This window comes from Oncorhynchus mykiss, chromosome 23, assembly GCF_013265735.2.
Source record: "Oncorhynchus mykiss isolate Arlee chromosome 23, USDA_OmykA_1.1, whole genome shotgun sequence".
NCBI classification, from domain to species: Eukaryota; Metazoa; Chordata; class Actinopteri; order Salmoniformes; family Salmonidae; genus Oncorhynchus; species Oncorhynchus mykiss.
Genome location: NC_048587.1, coordinates 53,990,304 through 54,006,128, shown reverse-complemented (window position 1 = coordinate 54,006,128; position 15,825 = coordinate 53,990,304). Strand labels below are relative to the sequence as shown.

General features: G+C 44.6%; 1 protein-coding gene across 2 annotated transcripts in view; it reads right to left on the bottom strand.

Moving 5' to 3' along the window:
- LOC110502975 (polypeptide N-acetylgalactosaminyltransferase 2) overlaps positions 1 to 15,825 on the bottom strand; it is a 125,489-nt gene that overhangs the window by 21,801 nt on the left and 87,863 nt on the right. For both annotated transcript variants that reach the window (XM_036960792.1, XM_021581330.2), the window contains exons 4-6: positions 1,220 to 1,318; positions 979 to 1,046; positions 407 to 472 (exon numbers count right to left, since the gene is read on the bottom strand). In XM_036960792.1, coding sequence (XP_036816687.1) covers positions 407 to 472; positions 979 to 1,046; positions 1,220 to 1,318 — 233 coding nt within the window. The remainder of the gene's footprint in view (positions 1 to 406; positions 473 to 978; positions 1,047 to 1,219; positions 1,319 to 15,825) is intronic.

Below are 15,825 nucleotides of genomic sequence, written 5' to 3'. Positions count from 1 at the left end.
CTATTGTGGAGTTGTAAAAGACAATCAGTTTTGCAGAGATAGCAATAATGAACAGAGGACTGCAGCCAAGTCTTTTTGACCTAATATTCATTCTATTGGAGAGGACACAAAGCACTTTCCAAAAATATACTCGTTCTTACAAACTCTTCATTGTTTTGGAGTGTATATTTTCTCCCCATTGGCCCCAATAAACCTGTTCAGAGGTTTCCTTTCCTAGCCCTAATGATCCTTCTCTGCTGTTAAAAGTGGCAAATCACTTCAGTTGATTTGATTAGGTAGGGTACATGCAGTGTTGGACAAGGTCAAGGACAATGGGCATCAAATACTATGATGACTAAAGCCTGACCAATCATTTTCAAAAAGCAGTTTTTATTCCTTCAAATGTATTTCCCATTTATACACTCACCTTCTCGTCGATCGTTTCGAAGAACCCGGATCTTCTCAATTTTCCCCAACAAGGCTCCATCTTCAGCTGAACCACGAGACACAACACTTGGTTACTAAAATAAACCATTTATATACATATACACATCAAATAAACATCTATATAGGACTTATAAGGGCTTTATGAATACTTATTTTCAGCCATAAAAGTTATGTTTCATTTAAAGCGGAACCAATGGTTTACTTAGTGGCCCTCCAGTGACACCGACACTGTCTAACAGACAACTCTAGAACGACTCAAAGATCGCTTTAATCTACTTCAAAAGGCTGACGGGTACAAGAGACCTCTATGAAAACTCAGGACGTAAAGATGAATGATAGGTGTGATACCTGAGCTGGAGGCATGTGCCCTTAAGGGTCACCCAGAGTTTAGAGGGACGGAGCCTGAGAGATGGTTCAGGACAGGGGCTTTAGTTTACAGACCGGGTGGCGAGGGAGAGAAGGACCTGGAGCCTGTCAACCAGTGCCAGTACTGATCCAGAGTGACAGAGGCACAGGGCAAATGAGAGAGTTAAGACTCAAACAGCAACTCACGGTTGTCACTGTAATCATCAACCAGGATTATCTCCTTGACAAGGTGGGGGGGACTCTTCTTAAGAACACTGGAGGGAGAGGGAGGGCAGAGGAGAGGGTTAGACATGGGTTAGCATCTCCAGGCCTAGTCTGTCAGAGAGAGAGTGAGGGTGTGTGTGTGTGTGTGTGTGTGTGTGTGTGTGTGTGTGTGTGTGTGTGTGTGTGTGTGTGTGTGTGTGTGTGTGTGTGTGTGTGTGTTCACCTGACCACGGTGCGGAGCAGAGCTGAGCGGGCCTCATTGTGGAAAGTGATGATCACACTAGAAGCAGGCAGCTCTGTCTTCCACTGTTTATGCCGGCAGCTGAGGAAGAAAGGGAACACGAAGTCATTAGGACACTGAAAACAATCAATGGCCAAAAAGGACCAATTATCTGCCTTTAAAAGAGAGAAACAAGGGTTAGCTGGTGTTGTGTTCCAATTCGCTGGTTGAATAACTTTAGCTTTGATGTTGAAATCTCCGGGGCCCCCAAAAAATAGGTTACAGATTTTTTTTTTAAAGGTTACACACTCTCGTGAGGTTTGGTGAAGCTGTAATGGAAGGCAAGTCTTGCTTGCGTAAACGATGGCGCCTCAGACCAGACAGATTTCAATATGACAGATGAATATGACAATATGACAAATCCACTAGAGCCCAATCACCAGCAGCTACGGGTATGGGTGAGAGAGCGCAGCGACTCCCCATGTCAACGCCATTGACACGGAGTGCCCACGATGAGCCTCCATGGAGTGAGAGAAAGAGAGAGTGAGCGAGCGAGGGAGCGAGAGACAACACTAGAGTAAGATTGTGACATCAATCAATGCTTCCTACAGGAGTTACAAGACATGACACGTCTCTACCTTTTTTTAGGAGAACTAAAGGAATAAAATAGCTGGACAGAGCAGAGGTCAACTATGATACCACCTGGGCCTAGAGAGGACCTCCTAAAGCTGCTGGATCGATGGATGCCTGATCTACTTTACAGACAGTACCTGAACCACACACAACTTCAGTAGTGGACTATTTAGTGCCCCTGCTGAACACCAGCAGGTCTCCCCTTAGACCATGACCTACCGCCTGGTGTCTCCTACAGTAATCAAGTTAGGGCTGTTAGGGGAACTACATTGACACAGACTGAGCAATTCATTTTTAACCTTCCTTGGAGATGGTGTTTTCTGCCTACTCAGTCGGTCATAAAGAGGTAAACCGTCTATAACATGTTTGAGATGACACGTAGCGGGTATAACATGAAACGGAATATGGGTGTTTAGCAATGTACCGGCAAGGCTCCGGCATTTTAATATTATATGCATTTCACTATGTTTCCATAAGCGTACAGTATAAATTCCAGATCCTGCTCCAGATACCTGTCAGTGGATATGTCTAGGCACCAGATATGGGTTCAAATATTTGTCATTGAAATAATACATTGTATTACTTTCACATACATTTCAAAGTAAGTATTTAGAAAAAATGTATTTGAAAATACAAATATTTGAATATTGGAATGTATTTGGAAATCGATTCATATTTTATACTTTCCAAATGTATTTTCAAATTCAAATAGTGTATGTATTTGAACCCAGGTCTGGTTAGTTTTAGGGGTATATACTGTAATTTCACATACCCCAGTATTTCTAGGAAATTATTGAAAAAAAAAACTTCAAATACACACCAGAGAAGGGAAAAAAAATCATTAAAAACGCATGTATTTGAATCCAGATCTGGTAGGCTCTATAACACGATGGCACTGAAGAAGAGGCCATTTCATTTGAGCTACAGGCAAACGTGTACAGCCTGTGCCTGATTGGAACATAGCACATGTACACCCTCCACAGGATGATTCCTAACCTACATTACTGTTAGGACTGCATTCACATTAAAGTCCATGCTTCTTCGAATGGATGTAAAGTAGTCAAGTAAACCAACCCCGGCTTAACCAAGCCCTTGACACCGGATGTGTACCAAACAAACAAACTGCGGCACTTTTCTTTGCACAGACAACATCATACTTCATGTAATGTAGCTCCCTCTGAGCTGCGTAATAGAAACGAGGTGTCAGTAACAAGACACTGTGGGGAGGGGATATGAAAGACTAGACATAGTTTGAAGACAAAACAAGCACGGCTGATGAGTTGCTTTGTATAGCCTAATGCCTGGTCCTTCGGTGGCCTCTTCACGTGCACGCCATGCAGCGCTTCAATGCGACCCTCTCACATTTCTCATGAAATATTCATCCGGCAGTGTACACTGAGAACACTTAATTAGAATGGGAAACAGTGGCTAAAATGCCAGACAACGGTTACAGAGTCCCCGCTGGGTCGACAGACGATACATAAAACATTCTCATTAAGACCCGTAGCCTCCAGCAGGCCTCCTGCCATCCAAGGTAACGCTCTGTCTGAAGAGTAAACAAGAAACCAAGCAATTTAAGCTTGTCTAAAAAAGGACATTGAAATAAAAAGCCTCCATTTTGATTGGCTCTAAACAGACACACGGCTCTGTTGTGACGAGAATCAGGAGTAATCTCCCACCTAAGTGTTTGATGGTGCCTGGCAGACAGCCGCAGGCAGAGCAGAGATGGGGAAGAAAGGAAGCTGAGCTGAATTTAGAAAACCGAAAGAGCTCTCGCTCACATCAAACAGTGATAGGAAACTGATAAAGAGAGTTGTACAGAAAACGTCACTGATGTGACCATATGTCTAGCACCTTACATACAGTACAGTAGGGATAGTGGTACTTAGGCAGGGAGTAATCTCAGAAACTCAGAACTAAAATTGCGCGTATTGCGTCGAATGCTCGACTAGGTTCTGGGGGTACTAGAAAGCGGAGCGGAAAGCAGGACAGAAGCTCCACCCCCCATTCTTTGCAAGTTTCAAGGTCAAGTCTATGGGCAAAATGTCCCCTCGCCTTTCGTTATTCAAAAGATGCTAACATCCTGCTGCTCGTGGCAAGGTCATATCATGAAGACGTGTTCAAGAAGTGTTCATTAATGTATTTAAATACATTTGTGTACATTGTAGAAATCCTAAGAGGCAATTATCCCTTTCTGCTTTGGTACTGACCATTGTCACCCGACGTACTGGCGGGTCCATTGTCACCCGACGTACTGGCGGGTCCATTGTCACCCGACGTACTGGCGGGTCCATTGTCACCCGACGTACTGGCGGGTCCATTCTAACCCGACGTACTGGCGGGTCCATTCTAACCCGACGTACTGGCGGGTCCATTCCAACCCGACGTACTGGCGGGTCCATTGTCACCCGACGTACTGGCGGGTCCATTGTCACCCGACGTACTGGCGGGTCCATTCTAACCCGACGTACTGGCGGGTCCATTCTAACCCGACGTACTGGCGGGTCCATTCTAACCCGACGTACTGGCGGGTCCATTCTAACCCGACGTACTGGCGGGTCCATTCTAACCCGACGTACTGGCGGGTCCATTCCAACCCGACGTACTGGCGGGTCCATTGTCACCCGACGTACTGGCGGGTCCATTGTCACCCGATGTACTGGCGGGTCCATTGTCACCCGACGTACTGGCGGGTCCATTCTAACCCGACGTACTGGCGGGTCCATTGTCACCCGACGTACTGGCGGGTCCATTGTCACCCGACGTACTGGCGGGTCCATTCTAACCCGACGTACTGGCGGGTCCATTCTAACCCGACGTACTGGCGGGTCCATTCTAACCCGACGTACTGGCGGGTCCATTGTCACCCGACGTACTGGCGGGTCCATTCTAACCCGACGTACTGGCGGGTCCATTCTAACCCGACGTACTGGCGGGTCCATTGTCACCCGACGTACTGGCGGGTCCATTCTAACCCGACGTACTGGCGGGTCCATTGTCACCCGACGTACTGGCGGGTCCATTGTCACCCGACGTACTGGCGGGTCCATTCTAACCCGACGTACTGGCGGGTCCATTCTAACCCGACGTACTGGCGGGTCCATTCCAACCCGACGTACTGGCGGGTCCATTGTCACCCGACGTACTGGCGGGTCCATTGTCACCCGACGTACTGGCGGGTCCATTGTCACCCGACGTACTGGCGGGTCCATTGTCACCCGACGTACTGGCGGGTCCATTCTAACCCGACGTACTGGCGGGTCCATTGTCACCCGACGTACTGGCGGGTCCATTCTAACCCGACGTACTGGCGGGTCCATTGTCACCCGACGTACTGGCGGGTCCATTGTCACCCGTCGTACTGGCGGGTCCATTCTAACCCGACGTACTGGCGGGTCCATTCTAACCCGACGTACTGGCGGGTCCATTCTAACCCGACGTACTGGCGGGTCCATTCTAACCCGACGTACTGGCGGGTCCATTCTAACCCGACGTACTGGCGGGTCCATTCTTCTGAAGTAAAGTGATTTTATGTTCAGTTTTCTTTTCACTTTCTGAAGAGGACTTCTAGTTTTATTCTTATGATTTCATATGAACATCTACGTGTTGTATATAAACCTTGGGCATTTGGGCCTTTCCTCATTTAGAACTCTGGTGAGTTGAAAACAAATGTGACAATTTGAAGCAGAATGTTGGAAAGATTGTGGGGGAATTCTTCTAGTGGAAATACTGTACTTCGAGCCAAGGCTCAGGAGGTGTATTAACAAATAAAATAGGTGAGACATCTTCTACTGGTGCCAAGAAAGAGTCCAGGACAAGAAAAAACAACAGTTGAGTTGAAATAAATCCTAAACCTATTTGTACTAATGGTACTGTAGTAGACATGGTTCAGACACTCGGGGTAACCTCCCTGTGGCTCTGTAGACACAGCTCACATTGACGTGGGAATAAAAGAGCTTCAAATGTATTGAAATATATGCATGTAATGCATGCAAATGTTGGGCATACTGTGGGCATCTTTCACTTGTCTGCTAACCATGTCAGCCGGAGAAACTCTGGGAGAGCTCAAACTTTCAGTGAAGACAACACTTTCAAAGACACTGGCCTAATCATGAAGGGTGTCATGGAAACCAATATATACAGTCAATATGTTTTTCCCTAATCATACCAAATTAGAAATGTATTTTATGTCAACTATAGAGGAAACGTATCCTTGATTCAAATACACTGACTATCACTATGGCCATATATGGTGAACCAGCATTCATACTTCAACCCCCACACACACACACCGAGAGAGAGGAGCCAAGCTGGTGAGGCAAACAAATCAATGTGCCACCCCCAGGCATTGATATCAATCCACTATGAATACAGAGACCTCTGCATGAAATAATTTTTAACCGGAGCACATACTGTGATCCTGACACACTGACAACTGAGAGATACAGTTCAATCCCCTCCTAGAAGTTACCGCTCTCTACAGACACAAACAAGGGAAATTAAACAAGGGAAATTAACCAGCATGCGGTACCTCTGGAATAAACAAATCAATCACTGTGAATTCTACCCCCTTTCCATGTTGAAACTAACAGGACAGAGTGAACGCTGAAAGAGTGCATATGATATGGAACAAATTAAAGACTAGTGTAGTTGTAGCATTCATCACAATACTCCTTTACACGGCAAAGACAGAGGAGAGAAGACAAAAACCTGAAATATCCATGTTCACATTCAGCCTGGCTGCTTCACATCAGCCTGGTTCCTGGTGACTGCTTTACACCCAGCCTGGTTCCTGGTGACTGCTTTACCCCCAGCCTGGTTCCTGGTGACCGCTTATTCCCCAGCCTGGTTCCTGGTGACCGCTTATTCCCCAGCCTGGTTCCTGGTGACCGCTTATTCCCCAGCCTGGTTCCTGGTGACCGCTTATTCCCCAGCCTGGTTCCTGGTGACTGCTTATTCCCCAGCCTGGTTCCTGGTGACTGCTTATTCCCCAGCCTGGTTCCTGGTGACTGCTTATTCCCCAGCCTGGTTCCTGGTGACTGCTTATTCCCCAGCCTGGTTCCTGGTGACTGCTTATTCCCCAGCCTGGTTCCTGGTGACTGCTTATTCCCCAGCCTGGTTCCTGGTGACTGCTTATTCCCCAGCCTGGTTCCTGGTGACTGCTTATTCCCCAGCCTGGTTCCTGGTGACTGCTTATTCCCCAGCCTGGTTCCTGGTGACTGCTTATTCCCCAGCCTGGTTCCTGGTGACTGCTTATTCCCCAGCCTGGTTCCTGGTGACTGCTTATTCCCCAGCCTGGTTCCTGGTGACTGCTTATTCCCCAGCCTGGTTCCTGGTGACTGCTTATTCCCCAGCCTGGTTCCTGGTGACTGCTTATTCCCCAGCCTGGTTCCTGGTGACTGCTTATTCCCCAGCCTGGTTCCTGGTGACTGCTTATTCCCCAGCCTGGTTCCTGGTGACTGCTTTACCCCCAGCCTGGTTCCTGGTGACTGCTTTATCCCCAGCCTGGTTCCTGGTTTACCCCCAGCCTGGTGACTGCTTTACCCCCAGTCTGGTTCCTGGTGACTGCTTTAACCCCAGCCTGGTTCCTGGTGACTGCTTAACCCCCAGCCTGGTTCCTGGTGACTGCTTTACCCCCAGCCTGGTTCCTGGTGACTGCTTTACCCACAGCCTGGTTCCTGGTGACTGCTTTACCCACAGCCTGGTGACTGCTTTACCCCCAGCCGGGTTCCTGGTTCCTGGTGACTGCTTTATTGGAGTATAAGTGACCCTGCATTCCCTTGAGAACTTTCCTGCAGGCGCACTGAACACAGGCAGCGTCAGTTACTGAACTGCAACTCCTGAGAAAGTATGGGCCGACTTGTCAAAAGGATCGTTAGGAGGCCTGTGCTCATCCACTCAAGGAAATGACGGGCTTGAAAGAAGCTGAGCAGGAGGAGGATGGAGACCGCTGCTAGCCAAGACTAAACAACAGCAAGTTGAAGAGACGTAATTGATTCACCATGTGCCATTATAGTTGGCAGAGCAATCCCAAACAATACATAGCCATATCTAACTTCAATTACTCAGACAATTTATTTATTTTACCTTTATTTAACTAGGCAAGTCAGTTAAGAACAAATTCTTATTTTCAATGACGGCCTAGGAACAGTGGGTTAACTGCCTGTTCAGGGACAGAAGAATGATTTGTACCTTGTCAGCTAGGGGATTTGAACTTGCAACCTTCCGGTTACTAGTCCAACGCTCTAACCACTAGGCTACCCTGCCGCCCCACAATACAGACAGACCCACAAAGAGAATGCTGTCAATTAGCATTTCCATGCAGGATGATTGAAATTCTTTGACATCTATGACCAACATACAGTTAACTGCCAAAATAAAGGAAACACTTGAGAAAATCAGGATACAAAGTACACCAAAAATACACAAAGTATGTGGACACCCTTTCAAATTGGTGAATTTTCCTATTTCAGCCACACAGGTGTATAAAATCGAGCACACCGCCATGCAATCTCCATAGACAAACATTGACAGTAGAATGGCCTTACTGAAGAGCTCAGTGACTTTCAACGTGGCACCGTCATCGGATGCCACCTTTCCAACAAGTCAGTTTTCTGCCCTGCTAAGAGCTGCCCCGGTCTACTGTTAGTGCTGTTATTGTGAAGTGGCAACGTCTAGGCGCAACAATGGCTCAGCCGCGAAGTTGTAGGCCACAAAGCTCACAGAACGGGACCGCCGAGTGCTGAAACACGTAGCATGTAAAAAACTTCTGTCCTCAGGTGCAACACTCACTACCAAGTTCCAAATTGTATCTAGAAGCAGCGCCAGCACAATAATTGTTCGTCGGGCGCTTATAGAATGGATTCCTTGGCCGAGCAGCCGCACACAAGCCTAAGATCACAATGCAAAATACCAAGCATTGGCTGGAGTGGTGTGAAGCTCGCCGCCATTGGACTCTGGAGGAGTGTTATCTGGAGTGACAAATCATGCTTCACCATCTGGCAGTCCGACGGACAAATCTGGGTTTGGCGGATACCAGGAGAAACGCTATCTGCCCCAATGCAGTGCCAACTGTAAAGTTTGGTGGATGAGGAATAATGGTCTGGGGCTGTTTTTCATGGTTCGGGTTAGGCCCCTTAGTTCCAGTAAAGGGAAATCTTAATGCTACAGCATACAATTACATTCTAGACGATTCTGTGCTTCCAACTTTGTGGCAACATTTTGGGGAAGGCCCTTTCCTGTTTCAATGCCTCGTGTAGAAAACAATGCCCCGTGTAGAAAGTGAGGTCCATACAGAAATGGTTTGTCAAGATCGGTGTGGAAGAACTTGAATGGTCTGAAAACAGACAGGGGGTGGTGTGGGGTTGGGGGGCAGAGACCTTCCTGACCAAACATCCTGCATCCAGTCATAAACCACAGGCGCTCATGGGAAACCTATAGTGGTGTGGCTAAATGCTTAGTGTAAGACACATGAATGAGATAGTCAAGTCACATGCTACAACTCAAGAGTATATTTTAGGTACTTTAAAGAGCCACTGAACACACTGATTGGTACGCGTTTTTCTGTTGTTCATTAGAAAAATTAGATTTTAGTCTTGGAAGTGTGTTTCCTGACCGATTCCGCCTTTGTTTAAGGATGTTTGTCCGGCATGAGACACTGTTGATGCGGAATCCTATTTCCCTTCTTCAAAATCCCCAGAATGAATCTAAGATAACTCAATATGTAATAATGTTGACGTTTTTACCGAGGATGTTTTAGTTTGACATTTCTAAAGTTCACAATTGCGTGGCGTCTTACGTAAACAAAGTCAGAGCTGCTGGGCGGGTCTGTCTCACTATCTATGCTATTGGATAGAGAGCAATCACCGCAGCTGTTCACCCCATGTCAGCGGGCAAATGGACATCGTCAAATCAAAACCTTAATTTTCCCGTTGTGACGCATAGATGTTCCAAACCCTATTTACACACTAGAATAACTGTTTCTGACTCATATCAATGCCTCATATGGATGCCACATAGGCCGTTTTCAAAAGGGATTTGTTGCTTTTTAAAGAGTCATTAATGTCTTTGCGGAGACGGAGTTGAGTAATGTCAAACTCCAGGCACAGACGATCATGAGAGATGGTGAACTCTGTGTTAGCTAAGACCACCACAGGCCTTCCCAGACCATAACTCGCTGGTGAAATAAGTTATACTACAGCGCTCTCCCTAGAGATGCCAAAAGTACCTTCAGTTGGATATGTCAAGTTAATTCTGGGAACAACTACTAACGTAATGTCATGACGTTTCCCTCTTTGGGTACAGCGAGCACCATCTTATCTTCCGACCATGCTTCTCTCAATTACGAGAGGGCTAAGGTTTGAGCCCATTGCTGAATTCTTAACCATACCACGTGGTTAACTCAGACTATCGAACCGACAGAATAAGAACAAATCTTTGATACTAATTACTAGTCTGCAGCTAGGAATTCGGTATCATTGAACGCGAAGACCGACAACCGCCGAAACATCTATTCTATAACGACATTGCTGAATGTTACTCTGAACTATCCATTCAAACCATGGCAGAGAGAGAGAGGGCAGACAAACTTTCCAACAGATATCAGGACGACACACTGAGCGTAAATATAAATATATTAATTGCAATTATTCCCGAATGAGTGAGCGTTCATGTGCAAAGGATTAACATTTCAATTGTTAGAATTATCCATTTGTAGTGTCTTATCTCAGTCGACCCCCACTTCCATTTTGTCCACCAAGCCGTGATGCCGGTTCAGCCCACTAGGGCACATCCGCTATCATTCCCTTGTAACTACATCTACTGTTTGTGCATTTCTGTGAATATTTAGTTAGTAAATAAATTATGTAAGACAATTGATATATGGATGACTCAGTGAAGACTGGGTTCGTGCAGATAACCAACAATTTACGACGTTTGGAATGAGACTAACGTGAGGTAAAGAATAATTAATTAATGAGAAGACTAATTGATCAGATATTAAAATATCAGAAATGTATATTAGGAAAAATATAACTTTGTAATCTGAATATATTCCTTGGTGCTCCGCCTTCCTAGTTAATTACATCTACCTGATTAGTTAATTGATTTGAATTGATTTGATAAATTGAATTGATTTGATAAACTACAAATAAGTCTTAAGTTTAATGATGCCAAAGTAAGCAGCACCAATAATAATCCTGCAGCTCAAGGAACAACCATAATCAAGCTACTAATTAATCTAGAACAGCAGACAAGAATGTTTGTCAAAGACCAGCAAAAATGTAATGAGAGATGAACAGGAAAATGTCATGAGAGACGCACAGGAAAATGTAATGAGACGAACAGGAAAATGTAATGAGAGATGAACAGGAAAATGTAATGAGAGACGAACAGGAAAATGTCATGAGAGACGAACAGGAAAATGTAATGAGAGACGAACAGGAAAATGTCATGAGAGATGAACAGGAAAATGTCATGAGACGCACAGGAAAATGTCATGAGACGCACAGGAAAATGTAATGAGACGAACAGGAAAATGTAATGAGAGACGAACAGGAAAATTATGATTAAAAAAAACAATAAAAAAAAAAAATCCATTTCATATTTGTTACTGTCAAATGAACAATTGCCAATTTGCATTTAGATATGCAGGTACAGCATGGGAAGTAGAGACAACAGCTGTGAGTACACAGACATATTTTACTCACACCATAATGATGCTTTTGAATAATCAGGCTTTAACTGCGGCCAGCAATGACATACCTATGGATTGACTTCCAGGGAGTTTTGTTTACTAACCAGTGCCCACCCACCAATATATTTACATCAGTCCGATGGGACAGCGGGAGAAAGTGTTTTCACAGAGTGGAAGAAATGCTTACCTCAATATATTAATTCGTGGCCACTGAAGAACACTGCTGTCAACATGACCCATGAGCATTAATGGTGGAGAATATTGATCAGATGTCATATTATATTGTAGCTAAATCAAAATGTTGTACCTCAATCAACATTGCTTCACTGCCTGCTACATCTGGCAAATGTCGTATTTGGTCCATGCTCAGAAGAATAGCACGAAGTGTAATCTCACGAGTCGACATGTACTGTACCAGCTCTATAGAGAAAACCATGTCTCCTGTGCCTACCAGATCAGTTCCCATTTAAAAGGAGTACTAGACTTACCTGGCATTTAAACCCACCGCTGAGGGCCAAAACAACAACTCATAGGCTTACTCAAACCGTATGGATTTGGCCCTCCTGTCCCGATATCTTGGCAGGGATCGTGCCCAGGTTCCCGGGAGCACAGGAGGGCAGACCAGCCCGGAGAACAATCAATTGTACCTTTGACCAGCGCTCCTTTGGCTGACATGAGGGAGCCAATGTGGCAGATAAAGCAGAGGAGCAGGGGAGACTCCTGGGCCCCCTGAAGACATTGATCAGAATGTCAGAGGGAAAGCTACTTTGTTACAGCCATCGACCACTCCCTCTCATTAGCGTTCCAACACACTGGCCTCTGTGCTCCCCCTCTTCCACCCCCTGTCCCTCGTCAATTGTATCCACTTCCATGTATCCCCCGCCCCCCTTCACGGTCTTCGATATTTCCTCTTGTAACACGCTCTGTGCCACAGGGCCAGAAGGCCTCAAACACAGAATGCACTAACTGTAAGTGGCCCTGGGTAAGTGTGTCTGCTACATGACTAAAATGTAAATGTGGGATGAATGGGCATCAGAGATCAAAAGGGGCACTTCCAGTTCAATATTATATGCACTATTGGGGAAGTCCCTGGGCACCTGCCCTAGTCACAGCAATTTCCCTCAAAAAAGGACCCACACCCTCCATAAGAGATAAAGAATCCATTATACACAGGGATAAATCTCATGCTTATTCGCTTTGCATTGTCCGATATTCAAACGTTTTGGATATCTGAGGGTATAAGAGCGAGGCCACAGAGGTTTCCACAGGCAAATAAAACAGCAGAGTGATTGTCTAACTGGATTATGAGTGACATGATTATATGGTAATGGAGGAACTCTTCCAGAGTGGGCTTCCTGTTATCTGAAGGTTCTCCCTGGAGTATCTAATATCTATTGACCAGGGCCTGGTTTCCCGATAGCGATGGAAGTCAGACTCACGAGTGTTTTAATGATGCATCTTTCCTACAACCGCTGAAGACGTAACGTGTTTCCCAAAATGCCACACAGAGAGAACGTTTAATAAATTAAATAGATTGAGCAAAAATTTGACTACAATTCGCAAAATAGAACTCAAATTGATTGAACATGACATGTATTTAAATATGATTGAAATATATTTATATTTTAATGCATTTATCTTGTTTTCATTTGTATTTGTTATGGATCCCCATTAGTTCCTGCCTAGGCAGCAGCTACAATTCCTGGGGTCCAGCAAATTTAAGGTAGTTATACAAATGTAAAAACATTACAATACATTCACAACACACTGCATGCCCTCAGGCCCCCACTCCACAACTAACACAGCTAGCCACCGTGCTAGGAAATTTGATTTGATAATAGCCATATCTAGGAAAAACAAAGTTCCAAAGGCTGGGCGTAATAATAAAAGGCCATACAAAAAGTTTTGTAGTGATTCATATGTTGATGATGTAAAGAATGTTTGCTGGTCTGTGGTGGGTAATGAGGAGAAACCAGACACTGCACTTGACGCATTTATGAAACTACTTATTCCAGTTACTAATAAACACGCACCCATTAAGACAATGACTATGAAAACTGTTAAATCCCCTTGGATTGATGAGGAATTTAAAAATGGTATGATTGAGAAGGATGAGGCAATAGGTATGGCAATAAGGTCTGGCAGCCCAACTGATTGGAAAACATACTGCAAATAAGAAAGAAATCATGTGACTAAACTAAATAAAAAAAGAAACTACACTATGATACAAAGATACATTATATAAAGAATGATAGTAAAAAGTTGAGGCACCTTAAATTACATTTTGGGGGAAAAAGCCAACTCGGCTCCTTCATTCATTACAAAGCCCACTGATATTGCAAACTACTTTAATGACTTTTTCAGTGGCAAGATAAGCAAACTTAGGGATGACATGCCAGCAACAAACGCTGACACTACACATCCAAGTATATTGGACCAAATTATGAAAGACAATAATTGTACTTTTGAATTCCGTAAAGTCAGTGTGGAAGAAGTAAAAAAAGTATTGTTGTCTATCAACAACAACAACAAGCCACCAGGGGCTGACAATCTGGATGGAAAATTACTCAGGATAATAGCAGACGATATTGCCACATCTTCAATTTAAGTCTACTAGAGAGTGTGTGCCCTCAGGCGTGGAGGGAAGCTAAAGTCATTCTGCTTCCCAAAAATAGTAAAGCCCCCTTTACTGGCTCAAATAGCCAACCAACCAGCCTGTTACCAACCCTTAGTAAACATCTCGGAAAAAAATAGCATTTTATCTGGTCAAAAACTATTTCACAGTAAACTAATTGACAACAGAATTTCAGCATGCTTATAGGGAAGGACACTCAACAAGCACAGCACTTACACAAATTACTTATGATTGGCTGAGATAAACACTGTTTATCTGATAACACTGATAAACACTGATAGACACTGTGTTAACAACCCTCCAGGCAAGCTTCAATGCCATACAACTCTCCTTCCGTGGCCTCCAACTGCTCTTAAATACAAGTAAAACTAAATGCATGCTCTTCAACCGATCACTACCTGCACCTACCCGCCTGTCCAACATCACTACTCTGGACGGCTCTGACTTAGAATACGTGGACAACTACAAATACTTAGGTGTCTGGTTAGACTGTAAACTCTCCTTCCAGACCCATATCAAACATCTCCAATCCAAAGTTAAATCTAGAATTGGCTTCCTATTTCGCAACAAAGCATCCTTCACTCATGCTGCCAAACATACCCTTGTAAAACTGACCATCCTACCAATCCTCGACTTTGGCGATGTAATTTACAAAATAGCCTCCAATACCCTACTCAACAAACTGGATGCAGTCTATCACAGTGCAATCCGTTTTGTCACCAAAGCCCCATACACTACCCACCATTGCGACCTGTACGCTCTCGTTGGCTGGCCCTCGCTTCATACTCGTCGCCAAACCCACTGGCTCCATGTCATCTACAAGACCCTGCTAGGTAAAGTCCCCCCTTATCTCAGCTCGCTGGTCACCATAGCATCTCCCACCTGTAGCACACGCTCCAGCAGGTATATCTCTCTAGTCACCCCCAAAACCAATTCTTTCTTTGGCCGCCTCTCTTTCCAGTTCTCTGCTGCCAATGACTGGAACGAACTACAAAAATCTCTGAAACTGGAAACACTTATCTCCCTCACTAGCTTTAAGCACCAACTGTCAGAGCAGCTCACAGATTACTGCACCTGTACATAGCCCACATATAATTTAGCCCTATCAACTACCTCTTTCCCAACTGTATTTAATTTATTTATTTATTTTGCTCCTTTGCACCCCATTATTTTTATTTCTACTTTGCACATTCTTCCATTGCAAAACTACCATTCCAGTGTTTTAATTGCTATATTGTATTTACCTTGCCACCAAGGCCTTTTTTTGCCTTTACCTCCCTTCTCACCTCATTTGCTCACATTGTATATAGACTTGTTTATACTTTATTATTGACTGTATGTTTGTTTTACTCCATGTGTAACTCTGTGTTGTTGTATCTGTCGAACTGCTTTGCTTTATCTTGGCCAGGTCGCAATTGTAAATGAGAACTTGTTCTCAACTTGCCTACCTGGTTAAATAAAGGTAAAATAAATAAAATAAAAATAAATTATCGATCATAATCTGCTGCTGGAAAAACGTATGTGTTATGGCTTTACACCCCCTGCTATAATGTGCATATAGAGTTGCTTGTCTAATAGAACACAGAGGGTGTTCTTTAATGGACGCCTCTCAAATATAATTCAGTTAGAATCAGGAATTCCCCAGGG